Raw genomic sequence first — 27,932 nt, forward strand, 5'->3', positions numbered from 1 at the left:
AAAGCTTTTTCCCAGTTTGTCAGTCTGGATGTCTTCAGGTCATTCATATGAATCTGTTGCCATGGTAGCTTTTATTTTCACTGGGATGTTACTAATCAGCAGGTGGGCCTGGGTAATAATGCATACTTTTTCACCCTGAGCCCCACGATGGATCAAGCATATCATATGTTTGGTACACTGCTTCAAAGTTTTTGTTAATGGTAGCTCTCTTGCAATGGAATAGAGAATACTATAATTATTCTGCTGTGGTGACCCTGGAGGCAGAGTATGGGGTCAAGTAAAAATTTCCATTTTCATGCCATTCCAGAGGAGTTTCAGAACAGACATACCTTTAAATAAAAAGATCATGCATACAACAGTAGTTCAAAGGCTCATAAATTGTTCTTGTCTTCAGCTCAACTTGTGTCAGCTTTGCTCATGCAGAATACCAACCCTAGATCTTTCAGCACTTTATGTGCACTCTGGGATAAAGTCTTCAAATGGGTTATATTTTATACTAATGCTCCATTGCTTGATGCAAGGAGTGACATGCTAACTTTAGTGTTCAGCTATAGTACAATCATATCAGAAACTCTGAAAATATTTAACAGCTGATTCACCTAATTAAGTCACATAACAGTGATAACTTTAGGACTATTTACAGAGAGCCAGTTCCTTAATAGAGAAATACGGGAAATCGTTTTCCTATCCCGCAAAGATTTGCAAGAGTTTGAAAATTGTTACCATCTCAAATTGGGACCAGAAGTCAATCTCGAAAATATTTGTGTATTAAAGAACCATTTTTTTAAGTTCATGGTAAAATGGGAATGCTGTGAGAAGAAATTCATTGTTGTTTGTAAGACGCCTCAGATACTATGATGATGTGGGCCATATAAGTACCGAGACAGAAAAATATTACTGAAGAGCAGTTTTTATAGTGAACATCTTTGCCTGTGGTTTTCTTTCTGCTAAATTTTACCCTCATCCTCCTTGTTAACCAGATGACTGTTTTTTCTCATAAAAAGAGAGCATGTAGCCTTCTTGTCCTGAACAGTGGGAGGAGACTATTTTCTCCAGATAGTCCTTGAAGTGGAATGATAAAGAATCCCTATCAGCACAATAAGAAAAGTGTGTGTGTGTGTGTGTGTGCGTGTGCGTGTGTGTGTGTGTGAAAGAGAGAGAGAGAGAGGATGAACAGTTAAATATTTAAAATTATGATTCAGAATTGCTTTGAAGTGTCTCACTGTATAAGTTAAATAACATTGTGATGATTCTTTAAATACACACATGAAATGTAATACATTCTAAAAGTTTGGCTAACTTAATATTTAAATTCCTACTTTAAATATCATGAACTTTATATGATTATGGATGAAGATGTTTGATCTTCAGTCAGGGATAGGTTGTTTCCCTTAATCTCATCAATCAACTCTATTACGGTGCCCTTTTATTTCTCACAGCTCAGTGAAAACCATAAACATGCTCAAAATATCACATGTAGCAGAAGCCAAATATGCATCCAAGTGCTCATTATGCAAACTTTGCTTTTCACTCTGTTATTTGCATGACAGGATCAGGAAACACTAACTACTGTACTTTGATTAAAAATAAGTCTGTTAGGAATTACATGATACAAAATACTTAACTAAAAATGGTGTCCTATACCAAACACAAATCTCATATTTATTATATGCCAATTGTGTAATATATTTTACCTCGTTCAATATACTGCTGTGGAAGTGACTTCATTGTTCATAGGTCAGTACCCAATGATGCAATGTATTTCTTCTTGCTATAAAACTAAACTAACCTTCTCTTGTAACACAGGTATTTCTTGCATTGTTTTCTTCTTCCATGTCACAATATCCAAGCATACTGATATGTACTTAACAGTTTTTTCTTTTCCACTTGTACTATGTTTGATCTCAAAGGATGCTCTCTAAAAGACTATATATCTATTATATTAGCTATAGATATATAGATATAGATAGAAAAAATTGCACTAGTTTGGGAATTCCCAATCAACACCTATATTGAGAGAGGATGTTTCTCAGCAACCTCTTTGCTACACTTCTATAGCACAATATTAAACTCTGCCAAATTTCTAACAATGATTTTACATATAGTACAGGATGTGCAATGAAGATTATTATGAAAAATACATTAAAAATTAGACCTTACTTTAGACTAGCCTTTTGCCTCATTCCACTGTCTTAAGTATGCAAGCACAAGAGTTATTTTTATCCCATGATCAATTTACTCTTTCTACAAATAGAGCAATTGAATGAATTTTAGAAGAATGCATTTAAAGAAAATAATCCCAGGATAGTATCTTGCAAGCCAACTTTTATCTTAGACTAAATATACAATAAAGAACCAGAGAATGTACACTTTTCCACTGTGCTTTTTTCAGCCATGTTTTAGCAAGATAACTAGTTACACAACCCTCCATTTTGGGATTTGGCAGAGAAATAAAAGACGATTTTTCTGCTTTTCAAGTATTTTTTTTTTTTAGAAATATGTCTGTCATTTTTACATTTACCCATATTTGTTGTTAGTGGTATTGAAAGGTTAGGTATTCAAGATTTGTTTCATAAAAGTGCTCTGTCATTCATCTTTAAAAGCAAATAACCCACTAATAAAGGCTATAATTTCTCTCAAGTTGTGCAAATAACCTGTTGTCCACCCATATTCTGTGCTCTTGTCACACATCTTACAACAGCCACCTGTTATTTCTATTCTTTGAAAAACCTATCAACTACAAAAGCCCTGGAGTCACTCAATCCTGTCACTTCACTATCCATAGCTGTGTCCAATGACACTAACCACTTGAAAGCATGAACAAACTTTGAAACAGACATCTCAAAATTAATTGTAACATGGAACCTGAACTAAAAACCTCACTGATGTGTTTAAAAATAACAAACTGTTCATGGAGAATAAAACCAAACAGTACTAAAAACCAAAGTGCAATATATGTATGGAAACACCTTTGTCTTTTCCAGGTCAAGCAAGTATATAATATAAACCCTCTCTGTGATTAATATAATTCTAAGTCAGTAGAGCATCAATACTAGACCTATTAGGAAATTTTTCACTGAAAAATGAAACACTTTGATGTGTTTCACCCACTTTCTGCATTAAACTGTTTTATTAAAATAGAAACAGGAGATGCTTGACCTAGAAAAGACAAAGGTGTTTCCATCAATACTAAATAGGAGCTGCCTTTAATGATTTAAAAAAAGAAATAAAAACAATAGACCTATTATGCTATGATATGACAGCAGCAGTTGTGCAATATGCCCTATTACTACTGACGTCGTGAAATAACATAAAAATATAAGCTTGAAAATCGCATAAAATAACATTCAAAATGAAATTTAAAAATTCATTATGAATTTTTAAAATTCCAAAACAACATCTTTCCCAAAACAAAAATTTTCAGACATTCTGTTTCACAGAAAATGTAGAATTTTTTTCCCTGTTTTGGGACAAAAAAAGATTCAAAATGTCAGCTTTTCCCATGAAACAGAAATACTGAGTTTTGATGAGCTCTAGACAATACAGGCATAGTTAGACCCTTTGCCTTATCATTAGTATAGTTCTTCTGTGATTAAACCTCTTAGCCATTGATTGCATTTAATTTAATCTCCACCTCATGAAACTATCCTCTTTAATCCTGCCATTGCTTCTCTTTAAACTGCCAGTGGGACTTGAAGCCAGGAATTTCTGAGCTCTAATCCTCGCTCTACCCGAGTCACTGTGTTGTTACCCATGACTGGCTCATGAACATTTCTGTATTTCTTTCCCCATTTCTTAAACAGGGATAATAATATTGATTTTCCTAACTCTCAGGGATATTGGGGCAGATTACTGTTACTGTTCATATGGTGTTTGCATATAAAGAGTTATGTTTAAATATTAATATTACCAACCATATCACCTCCTTACACATTCCCACCTATTATGGCAAAATCCTATTCTGGATTTTCTTTTTCTAATTTTTCTTCTCTACTTTCTGCGATAGAAAACTATTCTTTCTATAGTATATCTGTTAATCAATGGTATTGCTGTCTTCAAATTTAAAATCCTCAGTAAGACCACCAGTCTTTGACTTTGTACCCTGCATTTTGTGCAGTGGATCTTGCAAGCCAAAATTTTAAACCAGCTGTTTTCATTATAGCTTTCTTTTTTAGATCAAAGTCCCTTGCACTCATACAGCTCTCTGATTTTCTGTCTTGTGGATGGATGTGATATTTTCAGTTTGCTTGTGTCCTTTCATTATAAATGATCCTGCTCTATACTCAAATGTCAAGAGAAGAAACATAATTGTATATGCTTTCACCTTTCTCATACACCATTTGGAGGATAAGAAAAGAATAGTAGAAAATGCAGGATTTTTATTCCCAAATTAGACCCATTGATGATAGGTTTGTTTGTGTTTTTACCATTCAAATATATAGCTTAATGATGGTCCATGCACACTATATTCTAATAGCTTATGCATGTAGATGAAAAAACAAGGTTCTTAATCAAGTTCTCACCCTTTTTGGCCACCTGTGCTTACCTTCAGTTGTCTCCACAGGAAGTTCTGCATCTGTTTTTGTAATAAATGAGAATGTAAAATTTGTGCCATGATGAATGTGCTGCCAGTATAAAGCCTACATTTTTCAGCACTTGGGAATTTAGAAAAAGCACTTGGGACTTTGAATGGCCAACACATTCCTATCTCAATTGCAACAACCAAAGATTGTTTCCTTTTCTTACCTGATGGCAATTGTGGCTTTTCTTGAGAGAAAGTTGGCAATCTCCCAGACTTTCTACATAGGAATGAGTTATGGGCAGGCACAGTGGTTGGCCTGTTAACACAAGGACAGGGAGATATGGACTCTGAAATACAAACAGGAGGAACTGGCTTATGATCCTTAATATGGGTTACTGAATAGGCAAAATCAAGCTCCTCTTGAAAGGGAGAACCACAGCACTCTTCCTTACTAACTGTTGTATAGGCATTTTAGTGGGGCCAGTTGCTTATTGTCCCAGTACAAGACAAAGGGAGAGAAAAGGGGAGGAACACATATTCATATTTCAATGAATGAATGAGTAGCTATAAATGTTAAGTGGATGACAATTTAATATAAAACAGCCTGCTTTTTAACAAGGATTTCAGCACTCAAATGTATTAGGTAAGTAAAACTGTCAAACATTTCCTGTATACTGCTCATTTACAGGGAATGAAGGAAACTGTTTTCCATGTCAAACACCATGGGTAAGTCTAAGCTGCAATAAAAAAAAAAACCCACAGCAGAGAGTCTCAGAGCCCAGGTCAATTGACTTGGGCTTGTGGAGCTTGGCCTGTGGGGCTCAAGTATAGACATTTGGGCTTGGGTTGGAGCTCAGGAGCCTGAATATCTACGGTCCTATTTTTAGCCCTGTGAGTGTAGCTCTGCAAGCCTGAGTCAGTTGACCTGGGCTCTGAAACTCAGTGCATGCGGGTCTTTTATTACAACATAGCCATACCCCATATTTGATATACATCTTCTGCTACCCACTTCAAACCCATTATGCATAACAATCTAACCCTCAGTTGCCCACTTCAATACAGGTGACTGCCTACAACATGCATTACCCCTTATGCTTAACAATCTGTCTCAACTTGTAGTTAGCTCAGATGCTCTGATTTCTTTTCCCAGACCTCAAGTAGAGCTCTGTGTAGCTCAAAAGCATGTACCTTCCACCAACAGAAGATGGTCCAATACAAGACATTACTTCCCCTACCTTGTGTCTCATATCATGGGGCCAGCACAGCTACGTCACCATTGCAAACATCTTTTTTTTATGTGTCTATTTTGCTAGTTAGTCTTTAATTTTTATCCATATCCTGTTGTGTATTTTGACATTCTTGGTGGGTAGGTCTGGGTGAAAAGAATGCATTCTGTCCCACAGCCATTTCTGTTTTTCTTCTTTTTTTTAAACCAGAGCACATTGCAGAAAGCTGACTACTAAGATAAAGTATTTCCTCTCCATTTAGATTACAGTCCACCCCAGCAGTTCAAATCCCTCTGCTAACAGTCAAACTTTCTGAGGAAGAATGGTCTTGCAGTTAAACCACAGGCCTGGACATCAAGTAGTTGAAGCTTACAAAACAGTGTTCACAAACATTTGTTCAGATTCCACATGGCTGTTTGGTCCAGACTTCTTTTGTGCTTTTACCCTAGCTATGAATATTCACACAAACAGATTTCTGTTCTCACTAATGTTTGGGAAATAGCTGTTTTTTGTATATATGTCTTTATTCTCATGTAAAGAAGCTATACATTGTTAACTATTCATTAGTATCTGTGTTCCTGGTTTAAAAGTTTGCTTCTGCTCTCTGAGTGGATGATAATGCCACATGACATAGAAGACCAATCATACACTATAAATGATTAATAGTTGATGTTAACAGTGAATAATTAATCTATGTTCTGAAAATTGTTCACAAGAACAGTTTAAACAGTCCTGAATGGCAAATTAACTTGTGAGAATAGAAGTCTGAATGAATTACAACAAAAAAAGAGCTAAATTTATCAGATTATTTACAATGTGCAGTTTAACCAGCTGTAGTGTCACGTACAAAATGGGAAATGACTGCCTAGGAAGGAGTATTGTGGAAAGGGATCTGGGGGTCATAGTGGACCACAAGCTTAATATGAGTCAACAGTGTTGCAAAAAAAGTGAACATCATTCTGGGATGTATTAGCAGGAGTGTTGTTAGCAAGACACAAAAAGTAGTTCTTCCACTCTACTCCATGCTGATTAGGCCTCAACTGGAGTATTGTATCCAGTTCTGGGTGCCACATTTCAGGAAAGATATGGACAAATTGGAGAGAGTCTAGAAAAAAGCAACAAAAATGATTAAAGGTCTAGAAAATATGACCTATGAAAGAAGATTGAAAAAATTGGGTTTGTTTAGTCTGGAAAAGAGAATACTGAGAGGGGACACGATAACAGTTTTCAAGTACATAAAAGGTTGTTACAAGGAGGAGGGAGAAGAATTGTTCTTCTTAACCTCTAAGAATCGGACAAGAAGCAATGGGCTTATATTGCAGCAAAGGAGGTTTAGGTTGGACATTAGGAAAAAACTTCCTAACCATCAGGGTGGTTAACCACTGGAATAAATTGCCTAGGGAGGTTGTGGAATCTCCATCATTGGACAGTTTTAAGAGCAAGTTGGACAAACACCTGTCAGGGATGGTCTAGATAATACTTAGTCCTGCCTTGAGTGCAGAGGACTGAACTAGATGACCTCTGAAGGTCCCTTCCAGTCCTATGATTCTACCTTATGTGATCCTGAGTAAATCATTTAACATCTTTGACCCTCTATTTCCACCTATGTAAAATGGGAATAATGCATTTATTACTTACCTACCTTGGAGAGAGGCTGTGGGCGTACATGATTCTTGTTGCTGAAGTGCTTGGAAAGGAAGGGCTCTGAAAGGTCAGCTGTTAAATACTCATGATCTACTGGGACAGTTCATCAATTCCTGACTTGCCTTGACTTTGCTGTTTCAAGAATTGAGTGAATCAAAGCAAACTGCAAATGTTTCAGTTCAATATTCAGTGGCTTAGCTATCTCCTTTAAACGTGTGGTGTGATATATATATTTTTTTCTTTCAGAATTATGGTTTGGAGACAGAAAACCTGAGAACACTCTCTCATAAGCTGAATGCCTCAGCCAAAAATCTTCAGAACTTTATAACGGGTAGAAGGAGGAGTGGCCATTATGATGGCAGGGCCTCCAGACGACTGCCAAATGATTTTCTTACCTCTGTTGTAGACCTGATTGGTGCTGCCAAGAACTTGCTAGCCTGGCTGGACAGGTAATTTAGAGCTTTTTAATTCTTATGGGAGTGTGTGGGGGGGGGAGGGAAGAGTAATTATTTTGCACTGTTTGTTTCTTTTTCTCTTGCTTGTTTCTCTTTCTCTTATTCTAGTATTAGAATTGTAATTATAGGTTTTACTTTGTAAATGTTGTTATATATTTGAGTTCCAGGCTGAATAGGCCTGGGTCAGGGGCCGGCTGTGGGATTTTTGGAGTCTCTTTTGGGTCATCCCAGGTTGGTGGTGACCTCTGTGAAATTAGCAATGTCAGTCTTTTTCCTAGCGAATGGCAAAAATTGCCACTACGTATGGCAGGATTATTTCAATTTCAGAAGGAAGGATATAAATTAACATAGAAACTGAGCTGTCCTACAACCAGAGCAAAGAGTGGTTCTGACCATTCAGGGCTGCTTCAAATTAAGAGAGCAGTGTAGGGAAATTTGAATTGCCGCTATCCCTGCTGCATACCTCTCCTTGGATAATTTCTAAAAGAAATTATACCGCTTGCTTATCTCTGGAAACTCAGAGCTTACTAGCTGACTTTTTGTTAACAGTAGGGGGCAGGTTCATACATTAGTCACTCTTGTCCCGTTAATTACTGCTTGGTGAGAGAATGCTATGATTTCTCATTGATGAATTAGGAATCAGTTTACAAAGTAACTGTCTGCATGAACTGTGTTAAAATATTGATTATGTATGAAATACTATTTTATGCATACACTGCATTTCTCTATAGAAGTGAATAGCTTCATTTGAAATCTGAAACTATTGCACATATAAATGAATGACATGACCATTCTTCACAAAGCTTGTTGTGACCCTGATGATATTCTCTGACCTAATGCTAGCAATCAGGCTCTCCTGGGATGTAATCGCATCAGTTTTTATAAGCCAAATGGGTCAGATCCAGACAGTACTGGAGACTCCAAGGAAAACCCAGGTCCTGCAGGAAGTTGGGTTAGTAGCTCAGTAAATGGCACTCATCCATCTTAGTTAATATTGAACTAAGGTTATAGTTTGCCCTTAAGAAGAAGAGTGCTGTTTTGCCCTTAAGAAGAAGAGTGCTGCTTGATGTGCTATCTTTTGGATAAGCCATAAAACTGAGGACTTGACTGTTATACTTATTATATCTGCTCAGTGCTGAGGCATATCAAACATCTAAGGCACTAGAAACATGCCAGGTACATCCTGCAGGTCACACACTGTTCTACATGGGGTTCCTCGGTTTCTGCACAGCCTGCACTGTACATAAATCCGGAGTGTTTCACTCTGTATCTGGCTTTTCAGCTAGCCTTGCCCTGCTGCTTCCCAAAGTGCCTAGTTCTTCATGGTTCACAGGTTTTTTTGTGGAGTTTCTTCCCCCTTCTCTTATCTGGCCAGGAGGAAGGGGATTTGCACTGGAAAGGTGGTTAGTTGAAATCCTAGTCTCCTGTTTAGCAGACATATCACTCTACCTGTGCTCATCTGAGAGATCATGTTGTACATTCTCCAAAAATAGGGAAGTTAACTCTGGTGTCCTGCTCAAAATCCAACTTCAGATAATTTATGTTCTAACTACCTATAGTTATTTCAAATGCATACATTATTCATGCCCCCTCCTAAAAGTTGTTATTCAGTGTTGCTGGTGCAGAATGGCATGATTAATGTGAGGTGATTGGCATTTCCATGATAAATGAGTTTACCTCTACAACATATATGTCTTCTAAAAGGCTCTGAGACCCACCAGAAAGAAAATGAAGGGGTGTTATAAGCAGCTTTATTTTATATACAATACAATACAATACAAAAATATAAAGATATTAACTGACCTGGTTCAGTCTAGTTTAATCAAAGTGAAGTTACCAACCCTAAGTGTCTGTTGTAAAAGCTGTTTGTCTTGCAAGCAAAAAGCCCAGAATGAAGTCACATTTTGTCAGATATTTCAAATTGAAATAATCAGAGCAAATACTACAATAACCTGATGTGTCTGTGTTTTTAAATGGATGTCAAGAATGCCCAGCACTTTGCATGGGTGGTTTTAGGTGTGAAATTTTCTGCTACTAATTTTCAGTTACGGTGTGACTCTAAGATCATTATCCTTTTTAGCATCATGCACCAAAGAGAGTAACATCAGTTCCAGTAGGTGAAGACAGCTATGTCTGAAGTTGTTACCATATGTAAAATACACAGGATGATGATGACAGCACTGACCAATATGGTAGCTGTAGTACAAGTTTGCTCACAGAGAATAAAAATCTTAATTCTCTTGAATGTGATATAGTGACTGTCTAATTCTGACTGACTCCTGGAGTTGTTTCTTGGAATTCATTGTTGTACCATTTCAAATTAACAACATCCCAGCTTCTCAAGTGCATTATTTAGTGTGTTGTTGACTGTAGATATACATTACAAGAGGTACAGCTCAGTAACACAGATTTATGAGGTCTCTTACAAACTTGTTGTCCCTCTCTGGCAGGTCTCCATTTGTCAGTGTGACAGAATACTCATTGCTGAAAAACAATATTGTTCAACTGTGCCTGGAATTAACAACCATCGTGCAACAGGTAAGAACAGGTTTATTGTGTACCATACCTAAATCACTTCCACATTGCTGAAGAATTAGTAAAATATTACAAACATTTTTAGAAATGTGTCACCTCATCAGAAGAATTTGTGCGCGTTTTGGGGGCTGGTGGGAGTGGAGGGAGGAGGTATGTGTGTGCAACATCTTATTTGCAACTACAGTAATTATTTACTAGTAATATTAGGAAAGAAGTTTTGTATTTTTATTGTTTTCAAGGATATTGATGGGTTTTCTCTCCAAAAAGTAAAAACAAATTATTGCAGTATCTCCAGTTGATCCTGACTTCATCGTCCCCTTTTCCTCCCTCAAATATTCTATTCCCCTCTTTCCCTGATTTCCAGCATATGATTCCTTGCTGTATGCTTTCTTGTTGCTTACCAAACTGATACATATTAGACTTGATTTTTTGTCATAAATCAGAGGCCACCGGACTCCTAATCATTTTGTTGTTGTTCTCTGAAGTCCCTGCAATTAGTCAATATATTTCTGATAACAAGGTGCCTAGAATTTAACACACAATATTCCATGTTCCCTGCTAAATATTGTCAAAGATAAGCTAAAAGTGGATGCATAGACAAGAGCTAGACAAATACAGAAGAAGTATATATTTATAAAAATCGTTGTGAATAAAACCTGCCAATTCACTTCATTGGTATTCATGACCCTTTCATTTGCAATTTGAAGTATTACTGTGAGCAAGACTAAATTTCCAAGAATGTTCATAGAAAGTGAAAGCATCATGATTACTAATGCAGCATCACAAGAGCAGGTAGAGAGCACAGATAGCAAAGTAGGATGCAGATTTTGCAGATTTTTGTCTATACCTGATTGAACAGGGCAAAGCAGCTGCAGAAAATGGTATATAGTTAGAAGATGAGTGGGCTATACTGGCAAATGGACAGCAAGAGATTGTCACTTGGAGCCTAGCAGTTCAAAAGTGTCTAATCTAGACTAAATAAAATCGTCAGAAAAAGGTATATTTCTGATGTAAATCTACAGATTTTAGAAAGGGCCTCATATAATCTTAACCTTTGAGATTTATTTAATAAAAATGCACTATTGACTTTCTCTCCTTAAAATTCAAATCTATTAAAAAAGCAAGAACAGATTTAAAGAACTGTGCTGCTAAAACCGCACAAGGAAGTCATCTGACTGGGTGATACAACAGCTTTTCAGACACACTGATAAAATTTGTTGGTACCTGGTTAACATAACCTAGGATGTCATAGAAAAAGTAAGAAAACTTACTGAAAATTAAGTTTGTTTGTATACAAGGGAAGTTCTACAGTCATTCTGGAAGTGATTAATAAAATTAAGCTTAAAAATATGTGGATTGCAATGTTGTGCCTTGTTTCTATGGCAATTATATGTTTGCAATTCAATGGCTGTGTTTGCTCTGAAAATAATTGGTATCCTCTTGATATACAAGTGCAGCAAGAACACTGAAGCTCTAGAGCAGTGGTCCCCTCACGCCTACCCCATACCTCCCACCACCCATGGAACCGGGAGCAGGGACAGGGCTCTGGGAGGGGGGGACATGGATAGGGGTAAGGGAGCCCAGGCTGGGGCCACAGCTGGGGTGGGGGTGGAAGCGGACCCTTGGCTGGGAACCAAGGCCTGCTCTGCAGCTGGGCATGGAGCCCTGGGCATGGGGCATCAGCCAGGACCTCAGGCACAGGGCTGGCAGCCGCGGCTAGGAGTAGATCCCTGAGCACAAGGCCAGCAGCCGGGACCAGGGCCAGGAGCAGAGCTCCCTCTCCTCCCCCCTCTGGGAGTTGGTCTGGGCCTAGCTGCACCACCCCGAATGTTCCTCCACACTTCCTTGGGGGGCATGCCCCACTGATTGAAGACCTCTGCTCTAGAGTAAAGTCTGAGTGCACAAGTCTCATTTAGAGCTCATCTAACTCTTCCTTGGTCTCTCTAATTCCCTATTAGCACCAAGGAGGAGGGAAATAGTGGAAAATGGCATTGCATAGAGCCACAAAATAATCATAGCTGAATTTCTTGATATTGAGATCCCATGTTGCGTTAATATGTGAAGATGATGCATCAGAAAAACACAATCTGATATCATAACACACTATTAGGACACAGTGTTGGTCATATTTTTTGGCTCTCCAGTGACTCAGTAGGATGATAAAATAGTACTTTAGCTTTACAAAGCAGACTGCCATTGCTCTAGAAAAATGAATCCACCAAATTAATCCAAACCTGTTGGCATACTGCAAAGCCTATCTATTTTTTCTAATGTTGGTGAGGGACAAGGGTATAGCAGCTCATATTCTTAGGGAAGGGAGGGTATTTATGTATTTTTCCATGTTCTGGTTAGTTAATTTTCCTTTGGACTTTGTGGTGAGACTAGGTCCCACTGGATCTGGTATAATTTTGTTGTTTGTGTATGGGAGTAAGATATCTTAAAGATGCTTAGAGCCCGTGATAGGTGCTTTTCATGTTTATTTTAATCAAAATAAACACTATAATTTAATTTTAACATAGTACTGATTGAAATACTATGATGTTAAAACACACTAAGGGGAACTTTTAGTGTATACCAGGAGGGTCTACACAGAACAATTAACATGCAGCACATTAGCATACTTTAGAAATCTCACTCCCATGGTGAGCATTACCCCACCCTGTAGTAAAGCCCCGAAATAAGCTACGTAAATTGAGCTACTTCAGTAACTGGTGTGTGTGTGTGTGTTCCATGTCATGAATCATTCATTTAGCTCATTGTGTCTCTCTAAGTTGAAGCTTTTATTTAAAAAAAAGGGTGGATACCAAAACTGGACAAGTATTCTAGTTGTGGTCTCAGGTAATATCACTTTTGTACACCTACTTAATATACCCCTAATTCTATACATGCAAAAATTGTGTTAACCCTCTTTGCCACAACATCAAAGTGGGAACTCATGTTCAGTTGATTAACAATGAGCCCTAAGTTCTTTTTAGAGTCACTGTTTTCCAGGATACAGTCCTCTATTCCGTAAAAATTGCCCCACATTCTTTATTCTTAGTTGAGTGACCTTGCCTTTGACTGTATTAATGCATGCTACTTGATTGTTCCAAGCTTGCGAAGGGTCTAGAGCACTCTATCAGCTGCCTGTGCTTATTATTATTTATCACACAACCAGTCTTTATGTCATCTGCAAACGTTATCATCATAATTGTACATTTCTTCCAGATTATTGATTTAAAAAAATGAATAGCATTTGGTTGAGAATCAATCTTTGTTTATCCTATGAGGACCTTCCCCATTCCCCCCCACACACACTTAATGAAGAATCCCCATTAACGATCACATTTTGAGATCAATAACATTTTGTTCTAAGCATGTGTACTTGTATATTCAGGGCTAAATAGAGTTCTTCATCTTATATTTGTAACTTGCCTTTTCTCTATTTATTTAAATAAATTCAGTATTTTAATCAATTAGAATGGTGATGGCATGAGGTACTTTGGCAGGGATATTCTGGAAGATGCAAGAGCTGGTTGATATCTTGTTTGAATGTGGATATGTAACACTACTACTAGTTCTCTTGTAGTTCTCTTTATTTTACCATTTTATAGGACAGAACTAAATAATGGGTATTCTATAATATAAAAGCCCCAAGTTAAAATCCACCTTTAAACATGTCACTAATCATTTTTTGGCAAGGGATAAATGTGACACTTCAGCTGTCATGTATATCCTAAGTAAAATAAATAGACTGAAACCCTATGCATGTTAAAACTTGTGGGCTTCTTAACGAGTTTCCTAATGCATACTACATGTCAAAAAGAAAATAATTCACCATAATATTCTAAGTGTAATGCTCCAACTGGTCTTAAATGCTTATTTAAACCAGACAGATATAGAAAAAACCTTATACGTTTATCTTCTAAATTGTATCCCAATAACTATTAAAAAAGAACATCTTTAAATTCTACTATAAACTTCAGTATGCAACATAAGCAGAGACTCTTTTCTCTAAAATTAATTCATTCTGCTCTACAAAACAGAGAAATGTGAGATTTACTATACATACGAGTCCTTTATTCTTTGACCTGAAATAATTAAGTTTACTCAGAATGAAGCTTACATTTTAATTTAGGTGTCAGAAATACATAATTTAGATTGGAACATTTGCTCTAAAGTGACACTCTAAGCCTTGCTCTGATCATTTTGTTGCCTTGGTACTTGAAGGGTTAAAGGGAGGCAGTATTTAAGAAAATGGATATTCTGTTTGAAGTATGTTAAACTAGTAGGAAAAAACTGCCTTAGGCATTGCCAGCCACACTAATTGAATACTTTTTGTGCTGTGGGGAAACAAAGCTAGTATGAATACAGAAAAAACATCAAAGGGCTACTTGACCATGGAGTGCAAATAGAAATCCTTCTATATCCCTAAGTTCTTTGGTTTTCATCATCTTCCAATTTTAACCTTTTTTTCTTGTAGTGACACTAATTTTTTCTCAAAACTGTGTCCATAGAGAAATCAATTTCTGTAAAACAAATGCTGATACTCTAAAACAAACTCCATAATGCAATACCTTTAAGCATAAATGGTGAGATTCTTACTCATCCCCAAGTCCCTGTACACCAGGTAAAAGGGCTGCAGCTGAGTAAAGAGGCGCTAAAAGTCCAAGATCTGATCCAGGAAAAGATTCCTGCAGCACAGGAAATGAGGAAGGCAGCAATAGGCTGCCTCCCGAGGTTCTCTTTTCAAGCCCAGATGTATGCAGAGGTGTTTGGTGGGGCAGAAGGGCCACAGCATGCTGCACTGGTGAAATTCTTGGCAGTCCAGGGAGGCTGTTGTAATTTAGGGTAGGTCTACACTACAAATTTACATTGGTGCAGCTGCACCGATGCACCACATCTGGTGAAGCTGCTGTAAGCAGATGGCACTTCGGCGTAGGTCCATAGTGACATTTTGCTGTTCCTAACATTTCTGATGTTCTTATGATGTATTTAGCTGTGTAAATATAGGGGGTTCACAGACCACATAGTAAATTGGAGCAAGGCATGGGGCAGTACTGGGCCAGGGAGACCCCACCCCTCAGCAGTTGCGGGTCTGTTCCAGTGGTGGGACAGTTTAAAAGGGCACTGGAAGCCCAGGGGCAGGGGGAAAAGCAGTTACAGGCTGCACCAGCAAGTGAGGCTAACACCTGGAGCTATGGGAAGAATGACTACAGACTTGGTAAGGCCACTCTGGAAGCTGTGATCCATATTCCCCCTGCCTCCTGGTTTGAGTTGGGAATCCAAGAGCAACCTCAAAGGAGGGGACGTTGTCCCCCCGGGCAGACTGTGCTGATACTGCAAAAACTGTGACCACACCCCTAACAGAGCTAGAGCCCAGAAGGAAGTGACCCAGGGGCATGTAACTTGGGGTGGACCAACAAATAGTCCAGACACTGCAACATCTCTTTAGGGTCCTGGGTCAGGGCCCAGTGGGATGGGAGGGCCCTGCTCCCCCTCAATGCTGTCATGACAGAACCCCAATGGGAGAGGAAGGAATACATGGGAGGGAGAGGCTCCTCTGTATATGACTCAGCAGGGCCCACTCTAGAACAAGCTGATGGAAAAGAACGGAGGAGCCACTGTATGATCACTAGACCAGCTGGCTGCTGAATTGACCCACTTCAGGGAGGTACTAAACTTGATTCTTCTCTCAGATTGGTTTGACCCTTGTGCAACTCCATTGAAAATAATGGAGTAATTCCTGATTTATACTCATGTAACTGAGATGAGGTTCAGTCCCATGTGATTTCTACTTTCTTTGTGCTGCACTTTTAAATGTAGGGAGCCTTCTACTTGTCTGTTGGGAGCAATGCGGAATGCCAGTTTCAGATGACTACTACAGAAAGTAATACATTGTGTGCTCTCTCTTTGTAACAATCATTTTAAGTTGCCTGTCAGTACTGTTTCCCTTCCCCACTTCTGGGCAAACAAGCAGAAAATTCCCTGCATTTAAAGGTATAGCAGACAGAACACAGAATCATGACATTTAATAACTGAATACACCATACTTTTATTCCTTCTGAATCTGGTTCCACAGCATAGCTAATTACTGCCTTGACAGCAGACTGGCCATAGAGCTACATGTTTCAAAACAAAATATACTAAGACAACAGAAACTGTTGAAGGAGAATGAATTTTCTAATTTAATCGTCTTGGATAATATTACAATTGTATTTATAAAGTTTCCGTTCCATGCTTGCTTGCATATAGGTGTTGTCCTACGGAGCTCTTTTAATTTCTCAAACAGTACTTGGATTCCCTCCAGCAAAAAACAGACCCACAAAAGGAAATCTCAGTGAAAAGATGCAAACCAACTGCATGAATGTAATGGTTTGGTTTAAATGCATGGCTTGGCTTAAAATAAGAGCCTTCTAAACTATTGCTCAGAATTCATAGTGAGCTTTTTTTTGTAGTTTCAAACTGTGTGCTTGAAATTAAAAAATAATCACTTTCATCTATGCTCATAGTTCCTGGTTCAGGCTAGAGCCAGGAGCACACTTAGTAAAGTACAGACCATGACAGGTGGCTGGCTGTTTTTGCAGAATTTATGCTCTGACCAAAAGTGGGAAGAGGTGGAATTTTAATGACGGTTTTCATATTCTATCTAGTCCAGTATCTTTGGCTTAAGAAGCTTGCCTGAGCCTCCCACTACTTAAGTCTTCGTGACATGCAGTCATACAAATTCAGTGATTCTCACGGGGTTTCTTTCATTTGCAGAACTGTAGAGGGAAAAAGCAGTTGAGTTAAGATAATCACACCAAATTTTCAATAAATATAAAAAATTTAGCAGGCCTATTTAAGATATATAAGCAGAGTAAAAATCAAATATTTTATAGAAATCATATTGTAAGGTATAGATTTGGGACTGAGAAGTAGGCCTTTTTTTAAAAAGTGCAATTCATAGAAGTCAGAGCAGTTCTCACAGGTGATTGTTAATTACATAAATGCTGTGTGAGCTTCAAAGCAAAATGGTAGATTTATTTTAAAAATATGTATTCACCATTGCACTTTGAAATGGACAGCATTTTTATTTTCCATAAAATTATCTGCAGTTGGTGAAGCCCCATAAAGCCATGTTCGAAACATATGTTTGATTATCTTCTCTCACACACAAAATTGACAGTATGTGATTATGTCAGGCTGTTGGTTCATTCGTAAGACATTTCAACCCGAAGAATATATCATTAAAAGTTTAAGGAAAAGGGAAATGTTATTTAGAAATTTTATGTTTGAGGCAGGTGTCTTGGCAGGTACAACTATTTGGAGTAACTCTTTATGTGGGAGTTGAAATAGACTCTTTTGGAATAACTGCATTCACACAAAAGCCTTCGTTGTACTGAAAGGATGTCATAGTGTGTTAAGATAGTAAGTTCAAAGATTCAATACAGCCTTACTTCAGTTTTACTGTGCATAAAAAAACATGCTTGTGACTTCTGCTAGCAAGTGCGGGCATCGTCCTCAGGCACGTACAATCATGAAAAATATATATGTGGTCTCAAACCTTTAACATAGAATTTACAGGCTGCATGAATAATAATGTAACTTCTCTTGCTTATAACTAGCAGTGTCACCACTATAATTAAGGTTGTCCCATTTTTCCCTTTAAATTCTTTATTAGAAGGTAGTGGGTGCAAACACATTTCTGTAGTGTTTTGATTGAAACTTAAAGCTTGAAGCTAAGGTCTATAATACGGATAAAATTGGTATTTTGTGGAGAGAGGTCATAAGTTACCTAGCTATTGTATTTTTAAAAGAATCAATTGCATATAGCAATTTTTTAATACTATGATCTAAAACCTAGACATATGACTGTATCTGGTCCTCCTGAAGGATACCAAAGCACTTAATGCCTGATTTTGACTGGCCCTTGTGGAGGTGCAAAAGGGGAGAGTCCCCAGAGCAGAGGCCAGCCACAGTGGTCATCGTTGCATTTGCCTTCTGGATATGGTGTTAAATGAGTCTGCTCTACAGCCTTATCTGAGAGCCAGTTGGCTTTTAGCTCATGTGGTAGAGGCTCATGCACTAAGCTCCCGAGGTCCCTAGTTCAATCCTGCTCACTGATGACAGGGGTCTGTTGGCATTACACATTCACTAGCAATACAAGCCAAGCCAGGATGGGCAGGGGGAAAATATCCCTTTTTACCATACTCACACCCAGGGGAAGGGAGCTCAGGCTCCACCTCCTCCTCCCAACATCAACTTCCCACTTAGGAGTTCCATAAAGAGCTGTGCCCCAAAGCAAAGGGTGTGCTACCACTAAACTGGTTATACAAAGATCCATAATTTTTCTATGGGGATTTGAAACGTGTATTAATACCAACTTGGGAACTGCACAAATTCCTCTGCAGAATAAAGGACATTAATGAATAGTTAGTTACATAGATCTCCCAAGCAAATAACTTGGATTTAAAAAAAAAACATATATATATATACACACATTCATTGTTCTGAAAGATGAAAAACTGACATTATTTTAGTGTGACAAAAAACCACAGTTTAAAGTAAACTGTTCAAGTCTACTGGGCGTATGTGTAAAATTCTTTTTAAAACCAGCATTTTTCATGCTGTCCATCTGTTCCAGCAAGTCAGTTCATTAATATACATACTTTAAAGGTACATCATTACCTCTGTGAGTCAGACATGGTATATTATGATATAAGCATGCATGTGGATATGTAGTCCATCATGCATACTGAATATTTATTAAGCAAATATAGGTAGTACAAACTTGGAAAAAAATGATATCGATTCACCAGTGAGTTCCAGCTGCTTTGCGCTGCTCTAGCAAAGCAAAGCAGCCATAAACTCAATCTAACCATCTAGGCATGTGACTCCAGAGCATACTGATTAATCTAATACAACACTGCAAAAATTATCCACTGTAATTCCAGGTATTCACATTTTCTGCAACATTAGCCCTTGGGCTGCAATTTTTCACCTTTGGGCTTTCACAATTTTTTTTTTAAGTTTGAGCAAAACATCTTGAGTCATTTTTGAGTCATAGGAGTCAAGGAAAAGACTATTATTGTTATAAAGAAATTCTAAGCATATATTTTGGAAGAGGACTACAGAAAAAATGATTGCATTTTGAAACTTGAAATTTTGCACAATCACACACTGAAGTGTTTGCATTGCTTAATTTGAATAGGGTTGGAGATGGAGATATTAATTATTATAAACAACTGAAAAAAACAATAGTTAATATAATCACTAGGCAACTGCTGAGTATTTGGGGAGTGGAAGAGGTTGTTTGTTTTTAAGTACCCTGTCTTCTCTGTGACAGCACAGTGCACATTCTCCCTAACTTCCCTCATGCTTCTTATTGAAAGACACCTAAATCCTGCAAATGTGAAAACTAGCAATGTCACAGGTAGGAGAAAATCATAGGCACTGAAAAAAATTCCCTGGATCCCCTGTTTTAGTTTTTTTTTCATTCTGCCAATTGTAAGCTTCATTTAGTTTTAAAAAAAATCAAGCCTTTTCCATATCCTAATCTAACCCTGAAAAATAGACCAATGTGTTGCTGTATTGTTTAATCTAACTGCAGAAAACTCTATCCAGCCAAATAGCAGTAGCAAAAGTGATAGCTCCCTCTGTCTCCACTTCAGTGCTGAGTGAATTCTGTTCCCTTCCCACCCATTCACCCATTTTGAAACCTGTCTGAGACATGAAGTGGAGCATCTCCTACAACTGGGCACAATAGAACCAGTTCTGGTACATAACAGAGGGAAGGGCTTCTATTCCCATTATTTTTTAACCTGAAAGAAGTTTGGAGGATGGAGACCCATCCTCGATCTGAAGAAGCTAAACAAATTAATCAGAACACAATGATTCATAATGGTTATGTTAGCTACAATCATTTCAGCACTGGAACAAGGGGATTGATTTGCAGCCCTCGACCTGCAAGATGCATATTTTCACATGACTATAGGCCCTATGTACAGGAAATTTCTTCAGTTTGTACGGGGGCAGTACCATTTCTAATATACAGTACTACCCTTTGACCTCTCCACGAACCCACCGAGTGTTTTTCAAAGTCCTTACTGTGGTGGCGGCCCACCTTCGCAAGCACAGGGTCACGATATACCCCTGCTTACATGACTGTCTAATCAAGACTCACACTCGGGCAGAAAGCATTGCAGTCACGCACCAGATAATATCGCTCTTCACCAGTCTCGGTCTACAAATAAACGCCCAAATGTCCACACTGACTCCAATCCAGAAACTGGACTTCATCGGCATGCACCTAAATTATCTAGAAGCAACAGCATCATAACCCCTTAAGAGATTCACCACTCTAACGAACCTCATCAATACCTCAGTGCACAGCCCAAGGATATCAGCCAGGACCTGTCTTCAGCTACTAGGTCACGTGGCGGCAACCACGTATGTGGTGAAACATGCCAGACTGCACATGTGCTGCTTGCTCAAGATGGTGTTCACACCACACAAACACAACTTTATTCTGAGAACATTAAAGACATCCTGCTAAACAGCAGACGGCCCACTACATGGGCTATGTATCTGCATACATGGAAGAGATTCCACATGCAGTGACTAAACAAACAAATCAACGCCATCGCCTCTACCATACCAGTTGTCCTGGACAACATGCTCTACCTTAAGAAATTTGGCCTTTCAATTAGTTCTCTGTGGGTGCATCTGGCGGCCATTACAACATTCCATGACAAAGGGGATGGTGTTTCAGTCTTTGCTCACCCAGTTACCAAAGATTCCTCCAGGGAGTTTGCAACCTCTACCCAGAATCCCAACACCCCCGTGGGACCTGACTTGAGTGCTTTAATCTCTCACAATTGCCACCATTCAAACCTCTGGCCATATGTTCTCTTCTACATCTTTCCATGAAGATGGCCATTCTAATTGCCATCACGTTTGCGAGAAGCGTGGGAGAAATTGGTGCTCTTATGGCTGGACCACCTTATATGTTTTTTCTCAAAAACAAGGTCACTCTTAGACCTGACCCCAAATTTTTGCCTGAAGTCTATTCTTCCTTTCATATCAATCAGCCTATCCATCTTCCCACATTCTTCCCTAACCCTCACAAGGACAGGTAAGAAGCTATTTTCCACATCCTGGGCATTAGAAGGGTGTTAGCCTTTTATCTTGAACGGACTAAATCATTCAGGAAAACTCCTAAATTGTTCCTCTCCACCATGGACGGCTCCAAAGGCAAACCCGTTTCTAAGCAGAGACTTTCCAGATGGATTTCATATTGCATTTAGCTCTGTTACTGACAACATGAACTGCAACCCCCCCCCCCCCATGGGTTAGAACACACTCCACAAGATCTGTAGCTATGTCGGTTGCCTTCCTGCATAATGTGCCTAGTACCGACATATGCAATACAGCTACTTGGACATCTCCTCCCACATTCATTCAACACTACATCATTGATCAGGTCTCAGCCTCTGACACTTGGCAGGGACACACAGTCTTAGCGTCCATTCAGACCTAACTCTGAAGCCCCTCCTTTCCCCTGAGGGGCACTGCTCTACAGTCACTTAATGTGGAGCACTCACAGGGACTCCACTTGAAGAAGAAGAGAGGGTTACTCACCTTGTGCAATAACGGAGGTTCTTTGAGATGTGAGTCCTTGTGGGTGCTCCAGTACCCACTCTCCTCCCCTCTACTTCGGAGTTCTAATTAATTCCTCTGCGGTAGAGAAGGAACTGGGGGGTGGGAGCGCACAGCACTAGTTAATTGCTGCTGCAGGTGTGAGATGAGGAGAGCACATGTGCGGCCCAGCCAGGTACTGCTGTCAAAATTATCTGACTTAGGGTGACCAGATGTCCCGATTTTATAGGGACAGTCCTGATTTTTGGGTCTTTTTCTTATATAGGAACCTATTATCACCCACCCCCATCCCGATTTTTCACACTTGCTCTCTAGTCACCCTAATCCAACTAGAGGCATAGGGTGTACAATCACCTAAAGTGAAGCACCCACAGGGACACTGAGGGAGGCTGAGGGAACTGGGATTGTTTAGTCTGCAGAAGAGAAGAATGAGGGGGGATTTGATAGCTGCTTTCAACTACCTGAAAGGGGGTTCCAAAGAGGATGGATCTAGACTGTTCTCAGTGGTAGAAGATGACAGAACAAGGAGTAATGGTCTCAAGTTGCAGAGGGGGAGGTTTAGGTTGGATATTAGGAAAAACTTTTTCACTAGTAGGGTGGTGAAGAACTGGAATGGGTTACCTAGGGATGTGGTGGAATCTCCTTCCTTAGAGGTTTTTAAGGTCAGGCTTGACAAAGCCCTGGCTGGGATGATTTAGTTGGGTTTGGTCCTGCTTTGAGCAGGGGGTTGGACTAGATGACCTCCTGAGGTCCCTTCCAACCCTGAGATTCTATGATTCTATGACACACATCTCAAAGAACCTTATTGCACAAGGTGAGTAACCATCTCTTACCTACTGAATCTACAGTCTGCTCACAAATTTATCTCTATCAAACCTACTTCCAACATTCGAAACCAGAAGTTTCAAGCCCCTGCCATTTAAAGAAAGAAAATATTATTTTCCCAAATCATGTTACTGATCTGAAGTACAGGATGAACAATAGTCACATCTTGACCAGTGACAGATTTAAGGGCCCACGTAATAAGGAAGTGGTAATCTCCCTGTTCTAATGGGATACACCATTTTGGGCCTACCACTTGTTTACACTGAAGGTCCTTTACACTACCCTCCTAATTTAAAGGGACCTTGAAGTGGGTGTCAATGTAAAAGAATAAAGTTTACATTCAAGGAAATATATCTGACTACTTTCAAGAAATTATATGCAGGGCTGATTATGTAACTGTTGGACTGACTTTTTCTGCTGGAGAATGAAAAATTCAGATGTGTTGCCAGCCATGCTGAGGCATCCCAGGCCCCTTCATGCTTCCCCAGCAGCCCTATTGTACCTCAGCTATGTAGTAGCAAAATTATTTCTTTCTCTTTCTCAGTTTTTATTAAACACTTAAGATACTCTAAATGAATCTCATCTAATTTCTGGCTAGGAAATCATAATTAAATGTTATCTATGCCATCTTCATTCCACAATTGCTTCTCTCTCTTTTTGGGGAACCTTAATGAAGTGACATTTTCAAAACTGGGCTAATTTCACCAGAGGGGAAAAAACTGGTTTTGAAACTTGTATAGTCTTATTTGACCCCAAATGTTTTGCTTGTTCTATCAGTAGGATATAAAATGGTCTTTTATGGCTTGTGCAGCATGCCTGTGTCCATATACCTTTATGCCATGCTGTTCAACATTACTATCTAAAACCAATGTCTTCAGCTTCACACGCTGAGCACGTAACTGCCTGGTATTAATATTGTATATAACTCTGTTGGGCAGAAATCTAGTTGCTTCTGAAGCATATTGTCATGAAAAGAGAGATGAAGACAGGGCTGTTTCATTGTTGTGGTGATGGATAATTTGATCTGACCTGCATATTCAATATTTAATTTTTTTATAATTAGGGTTTATGTTCTCCCTAAGCTCTATTCTTGGAAATCAAAGTATGTGCTTGGTCTAGTGAAATACACTTAACAGACCAACCACCTGTAATGGAATTCAATCAAAGTGCGAGCTGAGGGAGTAGTAGCCTTTGACCAAGAGTGACAAGTTTCATTAGCCTTGCTATGATAAATGAGCTAAGAAGTGTGAATGCATTTCTTGTGTATTTAGAAAACTACTGCCAATACAGATTTTGATCCAGATTGTGTTATTCAGGCCTTCGTTAGAGTAACATGGAGCCACTGTGTCACAGGGAGCTTGGGGAGAGATTGCTCTTCAGGAAGCCTGATCCCTGATGCGTGCACATGCTGCACTAGCCCCTTAGGATGGAGAAGCCTGCTCCTTTCTGTGGGCCCCAAGTGATGGGACTACAATTGTTTCTGATCCATGCCGAGGACACACAGAGAAGAGGCTCCACAAGCCCTTCCTGTATAACTGCACAAGAGCCAGGAACATTTTGGACCTTTATTTCCTTTTCATAGCTAAAATAATCTATTCTCTTCCTGTAAGCAACTTCCATCCATCCAAAAAATAAATAAATAAAATGTACCTATGTCTTTGTGGTCAGTTGCAATTCTAACATCTTTGCACTTAATAAAGCCGACAGTCCCCTTCTTTCCTATTCACTTACCATTTAAGAGGCAATGCCAAGTAGTTTAATAAGGGTCAGCATTTCACTTACCTTAAAATAAGATGGTGGAGAATTCATGGATTCTATTAGAAAAAAAATCTGTCAACAAGAAATATGAAAACTAATCCCTGTTGGCACTATTTTCAGTGGCAACCTCAATTCCAGTGTGAGCAAACCATGCTGGATTGGTAAACCATAACATCTCTGCTGTCATGGAAATGACAGAGAAATGCAACTCTTCTAAATGAAGAGCATCACAAATCCGGGTGCATGTAATTCCATTGTGCTATGTTTATGGTTGAGTGTTTTAAGGATTTTCTTTCTGATTTTTTTTTTCAGAATAAAATTGATGTAACCTATCATAAGATGTATGGTTGTGCTACTTTTTGGTGTGTAAGAGCAACATTTTCTAAGTAGAGTAAGTGTGTCATCTAAATGTGTGCCCACAACTTTGCTTTCACAAATATTTCTTTTGCAAAAGACAGAGTTGTTCACACAAACAGTTTTAGTATGCACAAACCACATAGAAAACTGAGAGCTAGATGTGGAAGAACAAATATGTTTGCACACAAATTTTATCTTTTCCAGGAGCAAATGATTGTGTTTTAAATGCAAAATTAGAGGCCATTAAAAGGAGTCTCTAAAAGTAATCTATTTTATGTACTTATTACTGTTATCTCAACAGTGTCATATGTCTTTACACCATAGTTTGCCTCACTGTATACTAACCTCAAGATTAGATACTTACTGTGGTCTGTGAAGAGCTATCTGCCACAGTCTCTCTATTAATATGTAGGTCTTGCTAAGAAAAAAGGTTGAGAAACCCTTGTGTACCCAAAATGATGAGCAAAAAATTATGGCTTTTTTTGAAAAACTGACTCTAGAAGTAATGTGTTTTTTTGTATTGTTACTATAATATCAGTGGTATGAGTTTCTTTGACATAATTAGGTTATAAGGTCTTGTGGGTAGGGGTCATATTTTTGTTCGGTGTTTGAACAGTGCCTAGTAAGATGTCCTAGTCCCTAACGGGGACTATGTTAATATAAATAATGAATAACAATAATAATCTGCTTTTGTTTCACAGAAATCAGTAAATATAACTCAAGATGAGATATCTGCCTTTTCACATGTAAATGTCCAAAAATATAGCAACTTGCTGTGATATATTGCATTGTAATATATAATTCATTTGAGCTCAAAGAAGAAGACCCCTGATCGTCAGATATGGTACCTGTAATCTGGTGAAGGTCAAGCAAGACTTTAAAAAAAAAAAGACAAAAAAATTATGTCTATTCCCTGAAACACCTTGTCTTCTCATCATTCAGTCATGCCATCTGGCACATAAGTAATAAAAAAAAGGGGGTACTCACTGGCTGTGGACCTGACACTATAGTCTTCACTCAAGAAAAAATAATATTAAAGTCAACAACTGTTTTTTCCTGATTGAGAATTTTAGGACTAGGCCATGTCTGTCTAGGTCTAAATGGCCATGTATTCCTAACATTTACACGATAGTGCATTTCTACATACATATCTCTGCTTATATTAATGATCTGTTCTCCTGATACAGGTGCATAGTTCCCATTACAAAGAACAAGAACTATAGTCATATAAATAGAATAGATCCCTGAAGTTAATGAGAAGTTACTGCAGTGAAGTTTCCCAGAGAAAACAGAATAACCTTTAGACATCCATATAAAGCCTGGAGAGATGACTTTGCTATATACATGTGTGTGTGAATGCAAGAGACATATTCTAGCAGTGTAAAGTGTTATTTTTCTTCTTTTCAGTAATAATTTCATTCGTGTGTGTAGGGCTAAGATTTTAAATCTCATACATTGTTTCTTTTTTTTTCATTACTATAGGATTGCACAGTATACGAAACAGAAAATAAAATTCTTCATGTGGTAAGTAATCCTATTGTTCCTGCTTTTAAACTATGTACAGCCATATACCTCTTCATCTGCAAGACTTACAGTACATTTTTTAATCTAGTGTAGGAAAATATGGTTCCTTAGAATTTGGCAGTGGCAAATGGCAACGGATGGCACTAGTCACTAGGAGCTAAGAGTTTTGTAGATTATAAAATCAAAAGGGATCATTGTAATCATCTAATCTGACCTCCTGTGTAACCCAGGCCATGAGATTTCCCTAAATTTCTGTTTGAACTAGAGCATATCTTTTAGAAAAACATGCAATCTTGATTTTAAAATTTCCATTGGTGGATAATCCACTACAAGCCTGGGTAAATTTGTTCCAATAGTTACTTACCTTCACTGTTAAAAATTTGTACCTTATTTCTAGTCTGCATTTGGCTAGCTTCAGCTTCCCAGAAATTGGATCTTGTTATATTTTTGACTGTTGGACTGAGGAGCTTCTGTTATCAAATTTATATTCCCCATATAGATCCTTACAGTCTGTGACCATCTCAACCCTTAATTTCCTCTTTGTTAAATTAGACAGATTGAGCTCTTTAAGACTATCACTGAGAGGTATGTTTTCCAGTGCTTTAATCATTCTTGTGGCTCTTCTCTGAACTGTCTTTTTCACCATCATCTTCCTCTGTAGTATGGGCCATGGGTCACTTGCAGATTTAAACTAGTGTAAGTGGCAGATTCTCTGTAACTTGACGTTTTTAAATCATAATGTGAGGTCTTCAGTTACTTAGCCAGAAGTTAAGGGTCTATTACAGGAGTGGTTGGGTGTAGTTGTGTGGCCTACAATATGCAAGAGGTCAAACTAAGGTCAGAAAGCACCATCATGACTATCTAAAATCTATGTGTGTCCAATTTATCAATATCCTTCTTCAACTGTGGATGCCAAAACTATGGACACAGTATTCCAGTAGCAGTTGCACCAGTGCCAAATACAGAGGTAATATAACCTCTGCACTTCTACTTGATATTCCCCTATCTATGCATCTAAGTATCACTTTAGTCTTTTTGGCCACAGCTCATGTTCAGCTGATTATCCACCAGGACCCTGAAATCCATTTCAGAGTCACTGCTTCCCAGTGTAGACTCTCCTTTCCCATAAATATGGCTAACATTCTTTGTTCCTAGATGTATGACTTAACATTTGCCTGCATTAAAATGTGTATTGTTTGCATGTGCCTAGCATCCAGATTGCTCTTTAACAGTGACGTCATCTTCAGTAATTACCACTCCTCCAATCTTTGTCATCTCCACACTTTATCAGTAATGATGTAATGTTTTCTTCCAGATAATTGATAAAAAAAATAAGTGATAGCATAGGGCCAAGAACTGATCCCTGTGGGACCCACCAGAAACACTCGATGATGATTCGCTATTTACAGTTACATTTTGAGGCTTAATAGTTAGCCACTATTTAATCCATTTAATGTCACACTGATT

The 27,932-nt window shown here is 38.5% G+C and overlaps 1 protein-coding gene across 1 annotated transcript in view; it reads left to right on the plus strand.

Moving 5' to 3' along the window:
- LOC123377890 (connector enhancer of kinase suppressor of ras 2-like) overlaps window positions 1-27,932 on the plus strand; it is a 474,233-nt gene that overhangs the window by 147,752 nt on the left and 298,549 nt on the right. The window contains exons 3-5 of the mRNA XM_045031225.1: window positions 7,639-7,841; window positions 10,298-10,385; window positions 26,424-26,465. Of these exons, the coding sequence (XP_044887160.1) occupies window positions 7,639-7,841; window positions 10,298-10,385; window positions 26,424-26,465 (333 nt within the window). The remainder of the gene's footprint in view (window positions 1-7,638; window positions 7,842-10,297; window positions 10,386-26,423; window positions 26,466-27,932) is intronic.

Source organism: Mauremys mutica, chromosome 9 (genome assembly GCF_020497125.1).
Source record: "Mauremys mutica isolate MM-2020 ecotype Southern chromosome 9, ASM2049712v1, whole genome shotgun sequence".
Taxonomy (NCBI): domain Eukaryota; kingdom Metazoa; phylum Chordata; order Testudines; family Geoemydidae; genus Mauremys; species Mauremys mutica.